This window comes from Heteronotia binoei, chromosome 15 (genome assembly GCF_032191835.1).
Source record: "Heteronotia binoei isolate CCM8104 ecotype False Entrance Well chromosome 15, APGP_CSIRO_Hbin_v1, whole genome shotgun sequence".
Lineage (NCBI taxonomy): Eukaryota > Metazoa > Chordata > Lepidosauria > Squamata > Gekkonidae > Heteronotia > Heteronotia binoei.
In genome coordinates, this window is record NC_083237.1 from 45,422,475 (window position 1) to 45,445,291 (window position 22,817).

The window sequence follows — 22,817 nt, forward strand, 5'->3', positions numbered from 1 at the left end:
AATACCCAGCAGGCCTAGCAAGGGAATTCACATTCAGTTTAAGAGCCAACAAATAAACGTAACAAACAAAAGCTATCCACCCAACCCACCATTCTTACTCCCACCCCTCTAGTAAGAAAATCTAGTTATAATTGAGTAGATTATTGATGGGTAGGGTGATAGTACTGTTAACTTCTCCTTGTTGGCATACTTAAAATCAAATTCCTAGTACAATACTAACTTGACTAGTCAAACAATCAATTTCTCTCCCTCCCCTCTCATAAAAATTATGTATATAGAATTAATTTAATTCCTAATTCATAAATTAATTTAATTCCTAATAACAGCTATGATTATTCCCCACCCAGTACTAAACAAGCTATTTTATTAAACAATAATGTTTAAATCAGCCAATGTAATCGATTTAAGTCATTAATATTATATTACATTCTCTGATTTAATTAACCAACGAATAACAAACAGTAATAAATAAGCCACTTATTAATCAATTAGACGTCTCAGTTCCTTAACTCTCCAATGAATTCAGCAAATTAGTAGGAGTAAAAATGAACCAAAGGTAATCAGTTAAGGGTGAGTGGGTGGGTGGGATAGATTAAGCTAAATAGGTAGACTACAGAGGGGGATCTCTAGACAAGTATAACCTATGCTATGTTTCCAGATAAGGAGGAAAATAAGCAGGCAGTCGGAGAGGCGATTCATGATGGGTTCTTAACTTGACTCCACTATCTGTGTGTCTGTGTATATATACAGAGAGAGAGAGAGATCCCCCTCTATAGTCTACTCATTTAGCCTAATCTGTCCCACCCACCCACTCACCCTTGATTACCTTTGGCTCATTTTTATTCCTACTAATTTGCTTAATTCATTGGAGAAACTATTTTGTGTGTTAACTAGCAGAACAAAGTTAACCTCAGTAAATGTAAGGCTCTTACATTCCACAGAGCTCGTGGCGCAGAGTGGTAAAGCTGCAGTATTGCAGTCGGAACCCTCTGCTCACGACCTGAGTTTGATTCCAGCGGAAGCTGGTTCAGGTAGCCGGCTCGAGGTTGACTTAGTCTTCCGTCCTTCCGAGGTCGGTAAAATGAGTACCCAGCTTGCTGGGGGGAAAGTGTAATGACCGGGGAAGGCAATGGCAAACCACCCTGTTAAAAGGTCTGCCGTGAAAACGTTGTGAGAGCAACGTCACCCCAGAGTCTGAAACGACTGGTGCTTGCACAGGGGACCTTTCCTTTTCCTACATTCCACTGGTTAAAAATTATTCTTGCTGCTTTAGTTTGTCTACTGATAATAACTTCATCCTTATTTCTGTCATAATCTGTGCCATAGTTAAAGAGTTTCTGGTTGCAGGTATTGAATTTATTTATATGCAGTATGATGATGACCGTTAATTGGTGAGCAGAGTTTCTATTGGGTTTTACATAATCTCCCCTCCCCCCCCCCCCCGCCTCACCTGAAAGTAAATGAGCAAAACCTGTTGGAAGGAGAGACTACAGTAGGATAAATGACCTAAGAAAAGAGAAATTGAGGTTTTGCTCATGCAATCAGCATAGTAGATTTAATAACTGCTTTGAGGTTATAAAAGACTTTCTGTTACCATATTGGGCTAATTTTAGTTAAAATATATTTTCTAAACAATCAAGCAAGCTCAAGATCAAGAAGGCAGCTGAAAATATAAAAGGGCTCCTTGACATTTATTCTGCCAATTACGGTTCAGATGCATTTCTTACCTTTGACCAAGAATTGTGAACATGAAAGGCATTCATTGTTGTAGAACCACTCACCCCTCTCATGTTGTCTGTCTGCAAAGCCTCTATTTTTTTAAATTCTTGCACCTGTCTGTCCCACAAGCTTTCATGTAAAAGGTTTCTATACCCTCCTTTTCTCTACCTTACAAAGTCTCATAGCAGCTTACAAACAACATTCCCCTCCTATCCCCATAGCAAGTACCTTGTGAGGTAGGTGGAGCTGACAGTTTTGGGAGAACCGTGACTGGCCCTAGGTCACCCAGCTGGCTTAATATGGATTGTCCAGATTAGAGTTGGCCACTCTTAACCACTATGCCACTCTATTGCTCTTTTGGGAATGAACACATCTCCTTCCACTGTACAACACAACAGTTTACATGATTGCATGGAATCATGCCTTATTCTGCATTTGCAGTTTGTTGGGAGGAAGAAAGATTGACCATGAATCAAGGTGAACCAGATCTTGTGAAATGATCTGGAATTTGATCAGCATATAGAGGTTCTTACACATATACAAGCAAGCCAGGCCAAAGTGCATTGGAGCGCACAAGTTTTTCATCAACACAAAAGGAAGGACACTTGGGACTGGCTGGAGTGCTGTGGTTAATGGAAGAGGCTGTCTTTCTTGCTTAGACCCCACTGAACTGGCCTTTCCCCCTCTAAATGCAGTAGACTAGCTGGCAGGAAGCAAATGGCCTACTTGCACAGTCATATGTCTCTCCCCCCCCCATGCCTAGGAGAAAGATGCAGCACTTCTTTCTGCACAACAGCTGTCTTTTTAAAAAAGTCATATATTGGAGAGGAGGGAGAGGGTGTTTGCATTGGAGAGATGGTATTGGCTGGCTGCAGTTCAATTTTTCTTATAGCAACAGTTCTAGAAAGAATACTGTGGTGGAAATCTTAGTGTGACATGAGGGTTGCATCTGAATTCTAGTGTGGCTGTAGTAACTTCTCTAGTGGCAGTCCTGTGAAAATACTAGAAGCTTCAAAATGTCCAGTTTGGTGAACTTGCCACAGAGCTACTGTTCACAATGGCTTAATGTAGCATCTTAGGATTTCCCTGCCCAGTCAGGGTATGTTTGTGTGGGAGCACTTCAACAGTGCCTAAAATTGGGCCCAAAATTCTAGAGCTGAAATATTTGTGTGTTCCCTATTTCATGAGTTCTGAAGCAGATTTGGATGTTTGCCTGCTGACATTTTCAGTGCCTTCGGAAGCTGATGTGGCTGAGTCGTGAAGCAGGAAAATCTTTATTTCTGCCACCAAGGACCAAAATACATAGTAGAGGCTAGCACACGTTTTGTTTCCTGCATTGCAGTTTGGGTGAGTTTTTGTACCGCTCCTACACTGTGGTGCTCACCTGAGCTTTTTATCCCTTATGCAGATATTCACATGTTCCTCTCTTGTGGCTCTGCTCTCCTTATGGGAAGCTTGAGGGTGCAAATAGTGGAAGTTATTACAAACCAAAATCAACATGCTTTGAGGCTATGTTCTATGGTATCTTCAAAGTTATCTTGAAAATTCATGATCTGCCTGTCTGAGTCTTAGCTTTCCTTTTAATTATTTGATTTTTTAAAATTATATACTCATATTTCACACATCTATTTTTAAGGCAGTGGACTGGGAAGACTCTTTTGCAGACTTGCTGTTGTAGGGCCAAAAGAGAAGGAACTTTATAGAGTGATAAGCACAACTGCCTTTTTGCTTATGTGTTAATTATTTCACAGACTGAAAAAATAGGAAATAGAGAGTATTGCTTGATTGATCCTGGTCAGTGGCAGCTTGAGAGGACTATCCTGGAAGTGAATTCAGGTCTTCTTTAGTAGGCGCCTGCCTTCTTTTGGGGAAAAGGTGATGGATGAGTAGTTGTACATTACCATCAGCTTTTCTGCCACCAAATTTGAGCCTGGATATGTAACTGAAACTGCGCTTTATTGTGTTGGTTTTTCAGCTAGGGAAATTATTCCCTAGCCTTATAGGAGGTTAAAGGATCCCCTCCCCCCAACCTCTGGATCAGGGAACATAGCAATCATGCAGAGAACTTCAATAGTGGTATGGCAGACTGTAGAAGGCCGGCCCCTGTGCTTCTGCGTTTTCTAGTACCTGAAATGAACACTGGTAGCTTAGAGGAGCGACTTGTAAAGATCTGTGTCTGATGTGTCCCCATTCATGGATTTTTCTCTTCAAGTTATACTGTTACAGCTTATGTCCCACTTTCTGTATTCTTAAAGGCTTGGTGGGTGGGAAAATGGTGTTGCTTAGTAGCAAACTTCACACAGATGTCACCTTTTGCAGTGTATGGAACGAATGGCTTCTTTTCAGTAGAACTGGAAAACTAGATTTTAAATAGCTCCACTTTACCTGTTGCGCAGTGGTTGCTTGAATATAGTTTTAGAAGAACTGAACTTATACATCAATATAGTTCTGTCTTTGTTTCCTCGTCAGAGCTGAAACTTCCCTATAACCAGTTGCTTACCAAGTCACATATCTGTACTCTCAAAGTCTGGTCACATATTTTTGTCTCTAGAGTCTTTGGTCAGCTAGCAGTATGATTCTCATGCGAGTCATGCACTACTGTGTTTCATTTCTAGTGCTTGCATTATCTCAAGGACTTAGGACAGGTAAGGGCAGAAGAGAAAAGTCTGACCACAAGTGCTGGTAGCAGAGATAAAGGAAGAGGAAAATAAAATAACTTGCACATAATTGTATCACTTCTGAAGTTTTGGGGGATAAATCAAAATGCCTGAACATTTTGTTAGCTTTGTGACCGAAGCTCACCAGCTTTTTCGAAAAGACTGTGAATACAAATTTTCTATGCTGTGTTGTTGAACTCTGAGAGGTAGGCAAATAATTTCTGACCTTTAGTTTGAAAAAAAAAAAAGCCCACTTTTTTCTTTACTCTAGATAAGCTGCCAACTTATGCCAGCATCATCTTTTCACCCCAGGTAGTATTTTTGCCAAATCTTTTCTGTGTAATAGAAAATGAGCTACGGGGTCACCTCCCTTCCCATTGTTGTGAAATTGGGGAGAGTTGAAGGAGCGTGGGTACATGGCTGACAGCCATTTGCCAACAAAGAAGATTTGAATGTTTTTTGAGGAAGAACATAGATAATATTAAGACAAGAGAATGACGGAACTGAGTCATGAACAGGGCTTATGTGAAGAGGCAGCAGCTTGTTTGTTAAACCCTTTATATAGCTACTCTGATTACTATGTCTGCATCTTAGGATGGCAGAAACGATCCCATAACCACAAGTGCTAGTATTTCTGTTGACTGCATTGTCAAACACGTGAGTGTTGGATCTCATTCTAGTCATAAGACAGGATCCAGGCTTTATTTATTAATTTAATTTAATTTATATCCCACCCTCCCCACCAAAGGCAGGCTCAGGGCAGCTTTCTTCTTTACATCACACTATTCCTTTTTCTGACTTCCTTAGTGATCAGTAGCAATATAAATATTCCAGGGAACACATTTGGTAGCTGACTTTGCAAAAACAACATGTTAATGTTTACTTGGGCTTTTTGTGAAAAAGGCATGTATGTTTAAATGTGACAGTCTACCAATTTCCAGAGGTTCTTCACTATTAAAGACTTTAATACTGGGGAGAAAGGAGGCATATAAGTGAAGGAAATAAATTGACTACCAATGAGAGTTCTCTTGAAGCAGCCAATATCTTATAACAGAAGAGTTGGACTGGGCACTGGTGATAGTAGGTGCTGGATTCTTCACAGCCAGTTGCCTGCCAGTATGTGGATGCAGTTCCACAGTGGCAGTTCACTGTTAAATCCAGTTTATCTGCTTGATTTCAAGCCCTAATTCCAGGAATCCCTGGTGATTTAGAAGAAGAAAAAGACTGCAGATTTGTATCCTGCCCTTCTCTCTGAATCAGAGACTCAGAGCGGCTTACAATCTCCTTTGTCTTCTCCACCCCACAACAGACACCCTGTGAGGTGGGTGGGGCTGAGAGAGCTCTCACAGCAGCTGCATTTTCAAGGACAATTCCTGCGATAGCTATGGCTAAACCAAGGCCATTCCAGCAGCTGTAAGTGGAGGAGTGGGGAGTCAAACCCGGTTCTCCCAGATAAGAGTCCGCACACTTAACCACTACACCAAACTAGCTCTCAGTTTGAATATTCAGGGCAGCTCCTTCTGACTTAATAGACAGTGTGGTTCCTGTGTCTTGTCTAACGCTCTGCCCTTCTACTATACTGTGGCTTATGAGATAGAGATAGTATCAGCATTTAAGTATGAAGGAGTAATTAAACCTGTGTGGAATTAGGTATATTGGGTACAGAAGCATTTAACATGGAAGATAACCAATGGAGTTGAAAGTGGAATTCAGATGTTGACACAATCTTAACTTCTGATTCTCCTCAGCCTCATTGTTTCAGATTTCTCCCTATTGTGTTAGAATGCCTGTTGAAACAGGAGTGTCAGCTTTGGCGAGCATATTGCATTGCAGTTCATTTTTTAAAATCTCAGTCTTTCATATGGTATTTCAAAGTTGCATTCTGTGGCCCTTTGGCATTAGAGCAGTTACCTTGTATGTATGGGGGGAGGGGAGGGCGTTCCACAGTTTAAAATTGCTTTCTTTTTTCTCTGCACCAAAACCCGGAGGCCACTGCTGGGACCCCCCTTCTTGAACACAAGCACTGGATATGGTTGCCATGGCAAACTAAGGAGCCAGCTCTCTCCGCAGTAGCAGCATAAACCTCACGAACCGTGACTGAACCATAAATGTGCCAGTATGTCTACCCATAGTGTTATGTATATTTGGGAGCATGTTAAAGACTTGAAGGGAAAATAGCCGCCTCCTTCCACAGAAATCTGATTCCATTGGCAGGCAAATTACTGTGTGCATGTGTGTCCCTAGGCAATTATATGTTCTGATTAAATTCATGCTGCTGCCACTCCCTTGACCCCTTCCCCCCAATAGATGGCTGTGGAGATGGCTCTGGGTCCTGTGCTTTTATCCCCTTTCTAGGACTGCATTAAAAAAGTAAGAACCAAGAGGTAGCCCCTCATTGCTCCACCCCTGTCTGATTGTGTACCCCAGCAACTTTTTTGTATGCGGTTGCTGCTAGCCTTTGCTCCTTCCTGCTAAACTACAAACAACTTTTGGTAGCCAGATTCAAGCTGCAGCCCTCCCCATTGCTTGTCTTCCTCCCCTTTAGTATGTCTGTTTCACCCCCGTCTGTTGGTTCTACCCAACTAAACAGATAATTGCAGTTGCAAGTAAGATTACCATGGTTAATAGCTTACTTATGGTATGATTAGCCTGAATATATGAGAGAAACTCTTCTGGGTACAGGATTTGTTCCTTTTTGGGGCACCTGAAAATGGTTTTTATTGCAGGTACCAGTAGCTGTTTATAGTTTGGTACTCATCATTGGTGCAGCTTGGGTGCTGTCACAAAAGCCTTTGCCCTTTCTCTTCTAGGCCCATTAGATTCTAAGGCCACTGCTAGATCAGCTGGACAGCTTATAGTCTACTGCCTGCCTGCCTCCCTTATCTGCTCTCTAGAGCCCACTTCTTGTGTGCTAGGAAGGTGTGTTGTTATCAGCCTCTTGTGCAAATAGGTTGTTTGACGTGTACCTGAGAATATTAATTTACAATGCATCTCAAGCAGAGTTGTATCCTTCTAAGCCAGTTGAAGACTGGCTGGCCTTATGAGTGGAAAAAGGAAGTGGTTGTAGAGTTGCTCAGCAAACCACTGTGTATGAAAAAGAGTGTTGCAAAGATACTTGTTTACAAAATAGATAGAAAAAGATGCCTCAGAAATCTAAAACACAGTGTAAGTTTCTAGAGTCTAGTCTTGTGATGTGTAAGTACAATTCACACAGGGTGAGATCTGAACTCCTGCTTTGGATAGGAATTTTCAAGGGGAGTAGAAGTAGGAAGCTGTGGTTTTATTGTCCTTTTATAGTAGGTGTATTGCTCCTGGTGGAATGGAGATGGAAAAGTCTGCCTGGCATAGGTTGCTGTGACACATGTTAATTCTGAAAGCCGATCTTGGAGTGCCTTACTGATGAGAGTGAGGATGTTTTCTCTCAGAACATTGCTCTAATTTTTGTTATTTCCAGCTTGTGTGGATCACAACTTCAAATTGTATTTATTTCTGTTTATGAGGGGGCAACAAATTCCACTGTGTGGCAGAAGACTGGCTTGAGGAGCTACTGAGTTTTTAGAGGAATTTAAAGCAAACTTGTTGCAACCTCTGATGGCGTTCCCTTTATTTTTTCTGTATTTCCTATTCTGTGTCTGTCTACCATTTTTGAGCAGATGACCTTAACTTTGCTCCTGTACCTCTTATTCAGTGGCCCTGCGTCATATCTGCTGCCCAGCGAATTACACTCTTCTAAAATTGGGTTTGGGGAAGTATTCAAGATAATTTCTTTGTCTTAAAACGAAATCCTAGGGACTCGCATGTTGTGCTAAATGTGCAAATAATGCGATAATAGCATCTACATATTCAGTTTCACCCTTCTTATCTATTTACCTGTGTCTTGATATAAAAAGAGTCTGTGTTTCTGTATCAGAAGCCTCCCGTGATACGTAGTGGAGGGAGGGAAATGAATTTGGAATACGTGGGCAGATTTTATAAGTGCAATAGATAAATTTTAATAGAAATTACAGAGGTTAGTGGAGCTGGTTGCATGTTTAGCATCTGGGTTGAAGGCAGCTGGAGTGCAGAGGGGCGGCACAAATTCAAGATGGCAGCTTTCTGTCCTTATTGTGCTGTTGCTGTCCAATGATTTCAGAGTAGATGCCAACAGTAACTTCATGTTAGAAGGCCACTTTGAAAGGTCTTCAGACTTGCAAAATTGTTAGCATTTTTATGTCTCCATAGTCAGGGTGATTTCTATCTACTATATATATTGGCTTGGCATTTTGTGGGGCTTCTGCATTTAGAGTGCAATACTCTGCCTTTTTAGTATATGGGACACTGACACACCAATCCTGCTGGTGGTCCTTTAGTTTTCATGTTTTTGCACAATATAATCCATCACTGATGTCATATGGTCATAGATCTGCAAACATTTTGGGTGAAAGAGGTTGAGTCTCTTCACTTATTAGAAGTAACAGGAACAATGTTCCTGTCCATCCCATCGAATAAATGGTTGTCTGTGGTGTGTTCTGAAAGCATGATGTAATTTGCTGTGTGCTTTTAAAAAAAAGTTCTTAGTGAGCATATCTAGCACATCCTTTTTGGGTTAGAAGTATTTTTAATCTTTCACTTCCTGCGTTTCTGCTAAATTGTGCCTGCAGGTATTTTCCCTCTTCCTGCACTGGCTTGTCGCTTACCTTTAAGGCACACTTCAGCAACTTTATGTCAATACGAGTTTTAGTAAATAAATTAGATCCCTATGGACTTGATACTTAAGAAACTCCCCCAAAGCCCCCAAACATCTTATGTGTTGACAATAATTTATAGTTGTCATGCTGTAGAGATTGCAGTTGTGCAAACTACTGTCAACATTACTACCACCCATTTCTTTCTGGAACATAAGTTTTTTCCCCCGGCTTGCTTTTCTTAGTGAGGAAAAAGGCCAAAATGCTGCATCTGGCATACCTAGAACAAACACTGTGGGGGCAATGACTAATAGCACTTATAAATTTTAAAAAGTCATTATATTCCCATGTTACAGTTTATGTTTAAAAGGTAGAGAAAAGTTAGCCAGAGCAGCACAATAAAGGCTGGGACGGTCACAAACTCTCACATTCAAGCTGAATTTGTTTGTTTAATACACTGCCTTTCTCCCCAACGGGGACCCAAAGCAGCTTGCATTCTTCTCTTCTCCTTCTTATAACAACCTCATGAAGTAGTTTAGGTTGAATGTATGCACCTAGCTATGGCCCCCAAGCAAGCTTCCATGGCAGAGTGGAGATCTGGGCCTGGGTCTGTCACATCCTATTTCAGTCCTCTAATACAATGCTGCAAAGGCAAGACTAACCTGAGAGCCAGAGTGTTGGATTAAGATGAAATAAAAGACTCGGATCAAACCCCTTCTGTTATTCTACTAAGTAGCTCACTGAGGGACTTTGGGCCAGTTACATTCTTAAATTGACCTACTTCACAGGGCAGTCATAAGGCTGAAGTGGAGGAGAAGGGTGAGGAAGAATCTTGCTTTACTGGGTCTCTACCTGCTATGTGGGCAGTGGTAGGTATACTGTTGCTACACATGCCTGTGCCTATGCTGTGGTTTGCTAAAGCCACCTGAAAACTGTGCAGCTTATGTGATACGTTGCGTGTAGTGCTGTATGAGTAAGTTGTTTGCCTGTCTGGCACTACATTTTACATTGAGCCTTGGAGATACAAAATTCCAGAACTCTCTCCTTGGGACAGAAACCTCACTCCTTTAATGACAGTTGAATCAATTTAAAGGCTCGGTGCTTTATTTTAGCTGTTGATTGGTGGGAACCGGAAAACATTCATACACTCTTGTAGTATTTGTAAGAGGAGGATGATCTGTGGGTGTAGGAATTACCGCTGCTTGGTTTTGTGATAGCCCAGCATAAGCAAGACAGGCAGACGTATTTTTTTCACACCCTTCCTACTGGGAGCTCAAGTATAGCATAGCTGATTCTCACCTCCCCCATTTTATCCTTAAAAACCACATTGTGAAGTAGGTTCAAGCTAAAGGTGTAACTTGCCCCAAAGTCACTCAGCAATTTGTATGTCAGAGTGGGGATATGAACCAGGGTCTCCTTGGTCTGAAATAGTTTTCTGGCTTCATATCCTCTCTGTAGGATTGTGCTGAGTTGAAAGGCCTCAGGTTGCAGGGGGAAGCTTTAAACCCTACAGAGTGGGGGAGGGAACCATCTCCCACTCTGCCTCTCCTGAGTCTTCACTGCTCCCGAGTTCATTCAGCATGACAAACTTGAGCTGAGGCACTCACTCGAGAAGGCAGTGAATTCTTCCCATGCCAAGGAAGCAACACTGACAATATTCAGGAGGGGGAGGGAGAGACAAGTGCTTGACTGTTTCACTGATGTAGCCCAAGGACAGCTGAGATTCCCAAGCTCTGAAGCTGAAGAGCTATTCTGTTAGATCCAGTCAAGGCTCTGCCTGCACTGTGCTGGGAAACTTTGCTTCAAGGCAACACAGATTCTGTGACACGAAAGAATTATTCAAATGTGTAGATGTCTGATTGTTCTTAATTCTGCTAGCTATAGGGAGAGACAAATAGCTATGTGGAACAGTGAAGATCCTGCTTCCCCAGCCCTTAATATGATCTGAGTTCAGCAAGCGGTAGCTTCATTTTCAACATCCTTCTGCAGTTAGGAGGACTAGAAACTATGGAAGATGGTTGGGGTTTAAGGAATCTGCATAAGACAGACTTTGCACTTGTGAGGCATACACAAGCAAATCTCCTTTCATCCGGTTTTTGCAAGGTTAAATTATTTGCAAGAAAGAAATTCTCATCATGCAGTAGCACATGGAATTACAATGTCTCCGAAGTTAAGATCAGGGAAGCTGCCTACTCATGAACTCAGTTATCACTTCTCAGAAACTCATCCCAATTTGCATGGCACATCTGTTCATTGTTTTTCTGTACTAGCTAATCAGTCATTTTAACTCAAAAAGCCTCATGTAAGCATGACAAGGTATTTATTTTTAAACATTTCTGTGCCTTGGATCCCATGTGGAGAGAGAGATGAGAAGGCTTACAAATAAAGCATTAAAACGAATTAAAAACTTTATAAACTTAAGAACAGCTTAAAAGCAGGCCAGGGACAGCACAGCAACAGAGTTGACATGGAATGGATCACAAAAAAAAGGAGGAAACTAAGGAAGGGAAGAAAAAACCCTTTCATCAGACAAATAGGACAGACTTTGGCCTAGCGTCCAAAAGACAAAGTTGAATGTGCCAGGCAGATCTTATTTGGGAGGTCAGAAAAGGCAAAAGCTTTTTTTTGAGTATTGGGTAAGGAGGAATGTGCCAACTTCTGTTTCAGGGAACAAAGGGAATGCGGAGGGCCAATCCTCTGTGCAGTAACTTTCTCATCCCAGTTATGCTGCTGTGATGTGTTACGGGTTGCTTTAGATGAAAATGTAGAGGAGGAGGAGGCAAAGCTTATTTCCCTTGCCATAGAAATTGTCTCTGCCTCTTCTGTGCTGCCAGGCAACTTTTAGGCAGCAAAAAATTAGAATTTCCAGAGCTTGGTTCTACCCAGTGAACAGCTGGGGTTTTTTTTGGAGGACCTGATTCAAGTGCCTTATCTGTCACCATCTCTCTCAAAATATAATTTTCATAGACTAAGATTTTGAGTATGTTAACAATTTTGGTTGGCTGTCTTGCCCTTCCCTTCTTCCTGCCCCCATGATAGTATCAACACTTACCTATTAATCAACCTGAATAATTTGCATTAAAATGTATCTAAATCAGGGGTTTTTTTTGTAACAACTCCTTTGCATACTATATCACACATACTGATGTAGTCAATCCTCCTGGAGCTTAGAGTAGGCCTGTGCTAAGAGCCCTTTAAGCTCTTGGAGGGTTGGCTGCATCAGGGGTGTGTGGCCTAATATGCAAAGGAGTTCCTGCCACCAAAAGAGCACTGATCTAAATTATTGTATATATTTGTAGACTAGGCTTGTGTTGTAGCAGAGAAAAGTCATCTGGGTGGGTGAGGAGAATGTGTGGAAACCTAACCACTGTATGTTGTTAGGCAAGATCCTTCTGTTTCCTGTGCTTGTAGCGGAGATGTTGTCTTCCCCATCCTTGACTGATTTTCTACTGCAAACATACTAAGGAATGCCTTCAGTGCTTTTTGACCTTATGTATGTCTGAGGGATAAACATGTTTACCTCATTTCCAGATTAGTGCTTGTAATTAATCCTTTATCAGTCAGATAAACCTGATAAATTTGAACCAGTTCTCCATTAAGTCTGTCTGATTTTTTAAGCTCTTCTGAAAGAAGGGATTCCTTACACTTCTAGTGCTCTTGGAAGTGAAACTGATGACAACACCATAAAAACCTGCAGTGGGTTTGCAACAGAGCCCCAAGATGTAAGATGAAAATCTCATGCAACTAATCTCTGCATTTGTCCAACTTGGAATAAGAAAATAACATTATCTTGTTTTGTGAAACTTGAGTTCTTGGGCTAGAGCTACACTTAGTAAAGTGAACAACTACAAGTTTTTTTACTGGCTTGATATAAACCTTTAAAAGATGAAAATAGAAACTGCCCACATGGTAGTAAATGAAAGGAAAGTTTTATCATATGAGCTTAAAAGGTGTGTTGATCTGTTACTCTCTGGAAATAGAAGAGATTTTCTGAGTTTAAAATGCATATTCCTGTAATGAAAGAGTGGTAGTGATTTGGCTATTTATATATTTTATCATCATGTGTCATAAGGCTAAAGTCCTTATGGACAATTGAGAATGAGCTTGACCAAATCCATTGGGGTTTCTTCTGAATAAACTTGCATAGGAACAGCCCACAAGTATAGTAAATATAACAAAACAAGCTATTCTGAATTAACATTTATTTTACTGTACTCCAGCTCAGCAAAGAATGTGTCTTTCAAACATCATACCTCATGTTTTTCTGAAAGAACCATATATTTTTTGATTCTGAACCTTTTGAGCTTCATTAACCTCCCCTCCCCCCCAAAAAAAAGAAAGAAAAAAGAAAACTCTGCATGAACTAAAAGAAGTTTCTTGACTTTCACATGGCACGCTTCATCCTTCACAGACTTTTACACACAGAGTTAAGTTGGGGACAGTGGGTTAAATGGTAGTTTTTCTCACACTGTATTTTCTACCACTTGTTAGTTTTTCACTTGATGCAGAAGATGAAAGAATCTGTGCTATGGTACTTCAGAAGCAAGAGGCTTTTTCACTATGTTGCAAGGACTAGATGCTTGGGAGGACTTTAATCTGGGCCAAAAAACTGAAGATGCTCTGTATTCTGTACCATCAGAAGTATTCTTTTCGGTATGATGTCTGATGGATTGCCAGGCTTGCAAGGTAGCAGCTTTATAAAAGTTTAATGGTGTATAGCCATATTAGTTTAAACTCTGCTTTTAACAGAAGCGTGAAACACTTTTCAAGCGAGAATACTGCATAAATTTCCTGTCCTCCTTCCAATTTCCCTTTTTAGAGGAAATCAGTGAAACTAAGGGGAGGGAAATCTTATATTCTCTTCTAGGCAATTGCAACACTACTTGTCACCCCGCTTCTTTGCTTATCTGTTATCTATGACTGCTAAATTTGAAGTGTTCTCTGTCAGCTAATCCACAATGTATTTGTTCATTTATGCTTCTGTGGCCCACTTTTCTCTAGGACAAAAGAGACGTTAAACATGTAGGTTGGGGGGGAGTGTTTACCTACAAGGATCATACTGCCCATGAGTTTTGTTCATTAATTTCTAGTTGGGGCAATGTAATAGAATAAACAATGCAGTAAAACTGAGGAGAATGCTCTAGAAAATGCTCTAGAAAATGAGATTACAAAATTGGAGGAGGATGCAGTAAAACAGCGTAATATTTACACTGGATAGTGTAAGAACATGTGCCTCAGATTTCAGGCATTAACTTCAATCATGTTCCCTTTATAAAAAAATCCCCACAAACATTCCATTTTACAAATTTTGCAGTGTAAGGTAGGGCGTTTCTGCCAGTGGGGAGCCACAGGAAATAATACATGGATACAGACAGCTGTTGATCTTACCCATTTTCCAATAATCCCTTATAACCCTCCATTTACTGGAAGCAGCTGTCATAGAGACACTTCATAGACAGCAAATGTCTATGCTGTCAAAACAGATGAAAGCATCTAGATAGGAATTGGGTGGAGCCCATGAGCAACCTGGAAGCATGTTCATAGTGACAAGGAATGGCCAGAACTGGTGTTAATTGTGTGTGTGTGTTTTAAAAAAAATTTGCTGACTGAACCAAGTCAAGGGCAGCCACTTAACACCGCCACATTTCTTCCCTTTGCAGACACTACCCGAAGCAGTCCTTCACCATGGTGGCAGACACTCCAGAGAACCTGCGCCTTAAGCAGCAGAGCGAGCTTCAGAGTCAAGTAAGGCTGTTTATGTTCTTTGTCCCGTTTCCTGTACTTTTGTCAGTTGATTTGTATGGTAGATTCCTTCAAGTGACCAGCCCCGAAGAGGTTATTAGTAAAACTGCAACTCTTTTAAAATAAACTTGCTGCTTTCTTGTGGGGAACGAAGGCTGCTAAACCCTTTGCCAGAGGAATTGAAATTAACAAAGCTGAAATGAAATTAACAAGCTCTGACAAGCATCCACCCTACAAGCAGATGATATTTATGATTCAATAATCCAGGGCCAGCAACTCAACAGAGCACATAAAAGCAGCTGAGAAATGTGCTGAGGTGGAAGGAGTTACAGGTTAAACAAACCAGATACCACCTGCTAAAGTATGCAGTAAAATAGATGAACAAGCCATTTGTGATGAAGAATGCCAAGCAGAATCTGGAATACTGTACAAAAGATGAGAGATGAAGGGCTCAATACAGGCAGGGATCAGGTGGCACAGGAGTGGGACACTGGGAGCAAGCAACTCTGTTCCTTGAACAAGGAACTTGCTCCTTGTGTACAGATCCTTTTTATCCCCCCCAGTCGCTTGCAGATCCTATTTTTCCTCTAGCTCAAGGCCCTCTCTTCTTCTCTCAAAGTCCTGCTCCTCCATGTCCTTCATGTGATGTTACAGCAGCTTTGATTCACCATTTTTAATCTCTTTTAAAATCTGTAAATGGAAAGAATGTCTCACTTCATAGGATCATTAAAAGGTGGATGAAATGACTGTGTAATTCTCTTGATGCTAAATAAGGTTACAAGTCCATCTCTCACCGCCGAGTATTCAGAGGTAAGTCCCACTTAGAGATGTTCATGGGATTATGACCTTAATTGCTGAGCCTTCAAATGGGCTGCCTGGATGCCTTCATAGAGGAAAATTATGGAAGCTAAAATGAAGCATGAACACGTATTGCCAGCTGGTTGTCCTTGCTTTTTGGAAGGCTTCTGCATGTTGATGTGCTCCTTTTTAGCACAGTTCAGAGGACTTTCTAATTTGCAGCAGAATGCAAAATAAAACAAATTTCTTTGATGAAACTCATCAGGAAAAGTACTGGGTAACTGTAAGCTAAGTGTCTGAATCCCAGGTCTTCATACAGCCAATGAGGGGAGGCCAGTGAGTTACCTTCAAAACGGCAGCACTAGTCTCCTTGTTTTCCCTACTCCTTAGGTCCTTTAACAGGCTCTTTCTTAGCTGTGTGGAGGCACAGCTTTGTGCCCAAGCTCAACTATGAAGAAGGAAGGGAGGAGGAGGTGTTGCATCTGTGATGATGCTCTGGTGTGAATCACTGCACCTGTTACTACTGACTGGCTTTATGAAGCAGTACCTTTATAAAAATGGAATTGTGTTCCTCAAAGAAAGACAAGAGTAGTGGGAAATTACTTAGAAAACTTGGTTTTCCTGTTTAAGATACCAGTAATTACTTGGACAGTGAGGCACGTGGACTATAAAGGCCACTGCCATCTAGCCTGACTTGGTCCATTAGAGGTCTTTTCCAGCTTTGCTATTTAACTTCCTTTTAACAGGAGATAGCGAAGAAGCCTTGGAACTTTGCACATGCAAAGCAGCGTATAAAGGTAAAGGTAGAGTCCCTTGTGCAAGCACCAGTCGTTTTTGATTCTGGGGTGACATCACATCACAACGTCTTCACGACAGACTTTTTTACAGGGTGGTTAAGAACATAAGAGAAGCCATGTTGGATCAGACCAGTGGCCCATCTAGTCCAACACTCTGTGTCACACAGTGGCCAAAAAAAACAGGTGCCATCAGGAGGTCCACCAGTGGGGCCAGGACACTAGAAGCCCTCCCACTGTGCCCCCCCCCCCCAAGCACCAAGAATACAGAGCGTCACTTGCCCCAGACAGAGACACAACAATATGCTGTGGCTAATAGCCACTGATGGACCTCTGCTCCATATGCTGATCCAATCCCCTCTTGAAGCTGTCTATGCTTGCAGCCACCGCCATCTCCTGTGGCAGCGAATTCCATGTGTTATTCACCCTTTGGGTGAAGGACTTCCTTTGATCCGTTCTAACACAGCTGCTCAGCGATTTCATTGAATGTCCACAAGTTCTCGTATTGTGAGAAAGGGAGAAAATGACTTATTTCTCTACTTTCTCTGTCCTGTGCATAATCTTGTAAACCTCTATCATGTCACCCCTGAGTCGATGTTTCTCCAAGCTAAAGAGCCCCAAGAGTTTTAACCCATCTCTATTGCCGTGAAATGTTACAGTCAGAGGAAACGTTTCCTCGGTTTGCCATTGCCTTCCCCAGTCTTCTACACTTTCCCCCCAGCAAGCTGGGTACTCATTTTACCGACCTCAGAAGGATGAAAGGGCTGAGTCAACCTTGGGCTGTTACCTGAATCCAGCTTCCGCCAGGATCGAACTCAGGCAGTGAGCAAAGAGCTCGGACTTTAGTACTGCAGCTTTACCATTCTGCACCACAGGGTCCTATAAAGCAGTGTATACTTAAAGATTAATGGTCTTTGAGCAAGGAGAGCTTGAGTTCACTGACTTGTAGTTCTCTACTTCTGCTGCTTAATTTTTTGTGGTACAAGGAAATTCATTTTTGGGGGGCCATAAATCTTTGTGTGCTTCTCTGTCGCCCAAGCTGGGTTAAAGTAAGTAAGTAGGGCTCCACTTTAGTTCAGCTGTATGGCATTATTTCCTCAAGATCTGCTACCTTACCAAAGCCTAGCAATATCTTGCCTGTACCTCTGGTATTTATTGCTTCCTATTTCACTCATTTTCAACAGAGACCTCTTCTTTCCCTCTCCTAGGCAAGTTACCCCTTTCTTGCCCATCTGTATGTGGGAAACAGGCTACTTGGGTATTACTTAGGTTTTCCTGGGGTATCAGTTGATTTGCCACTTGAAATCAGCAAACCAGATTTGGAAAAGGTCCCTACAGTGTAGTGAGTAAAACCAGGAACAAATACTGGTATTCTGATTAAACATTTACTTAAGAGCTATTCATTAACAAACTAGGATGACTATTAGGTTTCTAATACATGTACATATGATTATTAACATGTGAGTCTGATACAGCATTCATTATCGTTGGAGAAGTATGAGGGTTGGAATAATCTTAAACTCAGCAATTATTATAAATGTTGCTTCTGAATATCCAAAAGTCTTCCAACAGGCACAGATTCTGGCACTGGAAGCAGTTAGGTCAGATTCACAGTTAAGCCAGTTTGCTGGCTTTGTTAAAGAATACTTACAAAATCAAGGTCCCAGGACTTGTTAAAGAATACTTACAAAATCAAGATCCCAGGACTACGTCCTTCAATCAAGGGGCACTTACATTTTAGTTAGAAAAGAATATATTTCTGAGGAGACTTAGTCATACTCCTTTTCCTGTTACCCTGGAAAAAGGGAGGAGGCCTGCACAGCTGTTGCAGGTCTCCGTGGAAAAGCCTTCAGATTGAATCTGGTTCCATGACGGAACTTTTCCTGTGGCTGAAGTGGTCCAACCTCATATTGCGAAGCAGGCTTTTTATCCTCTTTGAGACTGGGGAGGGGGCTTTCTCCCATTCCTCACTGGCTTGAATCCAAGTGAGACTTCCTTCTTTGCTCCCCCCCCCCCCCCAAAAAAAACAGTAGATGGTGCCTTGCGCATCGAGATGTTATTGTAAGAGGGAAGAAATCAGTCAGGTGACAAAAATTCTTCACGGGTTATCAACTTGGGAGCCCACCACTTTAAGCAGCTGCACACAGTCTTGATAGAAATATAAATACTACAAGAGAAAATCCAGGCTTGACTCTAACCTCAAGATGGGGAAAATTATTTCCATGAGCTATAGGCAGAAGCTTGCACCATCAACAACATTGTTTTGCTGCTGTATGATATTCAAGATGTTGGTATTAACTTTCAAAGGCCTAAATGGTCAGGGACTGCCATACCTAAAGGGATGCCTCCCCTCTAAGCTGAGTTAGTGTGAGCTGGCTCACAGTTTTTTAGCCTCTGGCTCACACATTTTTGTCTTAGCGCAAGAAGATGACCCCAGAGCAAACGAATTTATGCAGTAGCCAAATCAGTCACTTATAGCATTAATCCAGTAGCTCACAAAGTAGAATTTTTGCTTAGAGGGAGCATTGGCTATGACCTCCTTTGTTGTCTTTGTCCAGCTGTGCATGGGCTTTTGGTGGTGCCTGGCCCTCGATTTGCATGTTTGAGTGCAACAAGGGCGAGGGCCTCTTCCATTGTGGCTCCAACTTGGTAGAGATTCGTGCCCTGAGGGACTTGTCAGCTTCCCATAGGGTGTTTAAGACAGAGTTATGCCACCAGGCATTCCAGTAATGTAATTCTGGTAGGCTCTAACAACAACACTGTCAACATTTATGACAGATGTTGTGGAGTTTTAATTGGATTTTATTAGAATCAGTATGTTATTACTGTGCTGTATTGTCATGTCAGTTGCCCTGAGCCCCATTCTGGGGGAAGGGCAGAATAAAAATTAATAAAATGAAAAAATATTCAGCAGGCTAAAAAAGTGCCCCATTATTAATGGTACTGAGTACAGGTAGATTTAAAAGTTTGCAGTAATGCAGAAAACAGATGTTTCTGGTATATTGTTAAGGAGAGGGGTCTGTACTTCAGTGAAGGTGTGGTCAAAACAGGAAAAAGAATGATGAGAGACAGCTTAAAATTCACATTCCTGAGTAACTTCTTAACACAGTTTGCAGAATTATAAGAGGCACATTTATTTCACATTGAGGCTATCATGCCTTGGCTTCTATCCTTGATTTAAGCTCTTTGGGCAAGGGTTGTGTCGCTTGTTCTGTGCAGTGTCTGATACCCTGTGTCTGGTGGTGGCACATTCTGCCTATCTGTTCTTAAGCATGTCTTCATCTGAAGGGCAAACTTGCTATGTTCTTGATGTGCTATGTTCTGTGCAGCTTTGCTTTCAAGAAAGAGACCTTACTGCAGGTTCTTCTAAAAATCTCTTTGCTCAGTCAGAGGGCTAGTTTTTTGCCTCCCAAGGAATGTGTTAAAAGGAGCCAGTATATTTAGTGTCATGGATCTTTGGTATTGCATGCAGAAAGGAAGTAACCCAGAAGCCATTGTCCTCCAGTTCTCTTGTAGCTATGTAGGTGGCTGAGAGACAAGCATGCAGCCAGCTTGACTGGAAAGCTGCCTGTGGTTTGAGGCCCTCTGTAGAAAGAGGAGGATTGTATTTATACCCCACCCTTCAGTTGGAGTCAGAGCAGTTTACAATTTCTTTTCCCTTCCCCTCTCCACAGCAGACACCCTGTGGGGTGGGTGGGACTGAGGGAGCTCTTGAGAGAACAGCTATGACAGAACTTGTGACTGACCCAAGGTCACACCAGCAGCTGCACTTGGCGGAGTGAGGAATCAGACCCAGTTCTCCCAGATTAGAGTCTGCACTCTTAACCACTACAGCAAACTGGCTTTCATAAAATTTGTAAGTTTATTGGAAGGTTAGCATTGGAAGGGCAACACTATAGAGTCTGCCAACCCATTTCAGATGGGCGCATACCTTTGGATTGAGATGCATCAAACATACTCCCCCCTCATCTTCCTAACTAAAAGGATAACAGAATTAAACTAGTTGATGTACACAACACAAGCAATACCACTGTTCCTCAACTGCTAGCTCATAGCCCCATCTGGCCCTCTGAGCCCTTTTCCTCCCTATCCATTACATGTGTCATTGTATCTTTTCCTGCTCTTCTTGGTAGGTGTTAAAGCCCCTTTCCCCATTTCCATAGTTTGTTGTGAAGTATGCATGTGTGTATTGGGAAGCAGGCGGCTTCTGTGAGCAGGGCTGTGTAGGATGAATAGCCCCACAAATGTTGTGGGGGGCTAGCTTTGCTTGTAGTTGGAATAACACTTAAGGCATTGTGGTGATTCAGACAAGTGGCTCCAAATTAGCTTTTCATATGAAGAAAGAGCATTTGGCCTTCAGGGCAAGGCATGCTAAAAACTACTCTGGACAGTTTGTGCCCAGGAGGTCAGAATAGAAACCTTGTATTGCACATTGTATCATCTGGTAGCTCTTGGAGCTGATAACTAGACCATCTACAAGAGCGTTTGTGATTAAGGCTGCCACGCTGAAGGCCTCCCACGGACCTCAGAGGTCTGGGTTTTATTTTAAGATACTAAGAAGGCGTAGCTAGTTCTGGTAGCTTGCTGGAAGTACACAATTATCTTCTGTGCGAGTAAACAAGCCCTCTAGGTGGGTTAGTTTTAATGTCTGCAGCCCACAACTGACTGTGGAATAAGAGGGCTTATTTCCTGTCATTTTGCTGCCTTGAATGTTGAAAATAGTGTCTTGGGGGAGTAGGAAAAATGCTGAAGTAGGTCAGTACCTTGGACATGGAGTCTTGTGGTTGCTTTGCTCCAAGATAAGTGTCCTGTTACTGAAGTACCTCTGAAAGATGCAGGTTTTATTTTTTATTGAACTCTAAGGAAGGTGCAAGGCATCTACTATGTATGTATAGCTATGTAGTGTGGCTTGGCAGCACTTTTCTACACAACAAGTATGCACTGGTTTCTTATCAAAACGCCTCTTATGGTCAGGTTTTAACCCTGAACTTGTAAATTTATCCAGTAAGACCTATTCTTTCATTTGATGCATCTGTCCAGCACAGAATTCCAGTTCCTTTCTTGAAGAACAGAGGAAAACTCTGGGATAGACTCAGATGGTTTTGAGTATGGGGAAAGTATTCCTGTAAATATGAGGAGTGCACAAGTAAGGAATGACCTTTACAGACTTATCCAGTCATTGTTTCCCTATATGTGAATGTAGCCATTTGCGTGTTTGGCTGTCCTAATTTTTAATACAGATTTTGGCTTCTTACTAAAAACTTGCTTTTAAAAAAGCAGAGTGGCTTACACATTGTACAAAACATTATTTATACAGTTGGCTCAATTATGAAGTAGTTCTACTTGTAGGCAGATCTGTATGCCACACTGCTAAACAACCCTAAACCAGAGAAAAATGAAACCTGAGAGCTGTTGGTCCGTATTCTGGTTCTACTACTTAACAAGGAAACTATGAGCTGGTAAATCTTCAAACTATCTTCCTTCACCTGGTTTCTGAGATTTCACCAGCCAGTGCTCAAACACTTTTGAGCCAGTGCCTGCCATTGTGTCCTTGAGGGCTAGCATCTTGATGGGAGAAGAAAAGGAAAGATTAATAGTGTCCAGAACCTATTTCTTCACTTATGAGGAATGCACACAGCTGAGGCTAAACTGCAAACCACTTATTTCAGAGTAATCCCATTATTTATATGCCTATTCTTAAGGACAGTAGTCAAAAATTTGATTATGGGCTGCTTAATTGCTGGGAAATAATGCTTCTGTAACTTTCTGTTAAAGTCTGACAAAAGGGGTTTCTTCCTCAGTGAGAGGCTGCTATAGTCCCCCTCTCTTAACTTCCCCATTTAGTGCCTTTAGCTTTCCATCCCCGCTGTCCTCTTTCTACCAGCTCATAATAGGCTGGCATTGAGTGGGACATGGGAAAGAGGGAGCCGGCTTGCCTGACTCACTCTGGTCTGGCCTTCTGTGAGGATCGGAGCTGAGTTGATTCCAGCTGAGTGCCCATAAAAGGACAGAGAACTGAAAGCCAGCCTTGTCTGAGAAGCACTTCCTCTGCTTGCAGCACTCTGTTGCCCCACCCACTGATGTGCAGGAGAAATGTCCCCTTTGACACACTCTCTACAAAACTGTAGCCAGGATGCTTCCTTGTTGAGCCCCTGCCCCCCCTCCCCCGTAATTCAGTTAATAGTTTTATGCCATACAATGAATTTTATGGGGGGGGGGAAGTGCCATTTGAATTCCCATTTTACAGATAGAGCAACTGAGTTTTTCTGTATAACTGGCCCAAGGCCAGTAGTCTTACATCTAGGACACAAGAGGAGAAATATCTCACGTACACCTGTAAAAAGTTTCTTCCTTAGAATGAAAATTTGGGACAAAATAGGAAGAAACATAATGATTTCTCTTGCCAGAATCCCTTACCTGGTCTCTAAATGAATATTAATTTA

At 41.8% G+C, this 22,817-nt stretch overlaps 1 protein-coding gene across 1 annotated transcript in view; it reads left to right on the plus strand.

Moving 5' to 3' along the window:
• The window catches only part of LASP1 (LIM and SH3 protein 1), a 57,390-nt gene that overhangs the window by 17,273 nt on the left and 17,300 nt on the right, over positions 1-22,817 (plus strand). Inside the window, exon 3 of the mRNA XM_060255312.1 lies at positions 14,701-14,785. Coding sequence (XP_060111295.1) covers positions 14,701-14,785 — 85 coding nt within the window. The remainder of the gene's footprint in view (positions 1-14,700; positions 14,786-22,817) is intronic.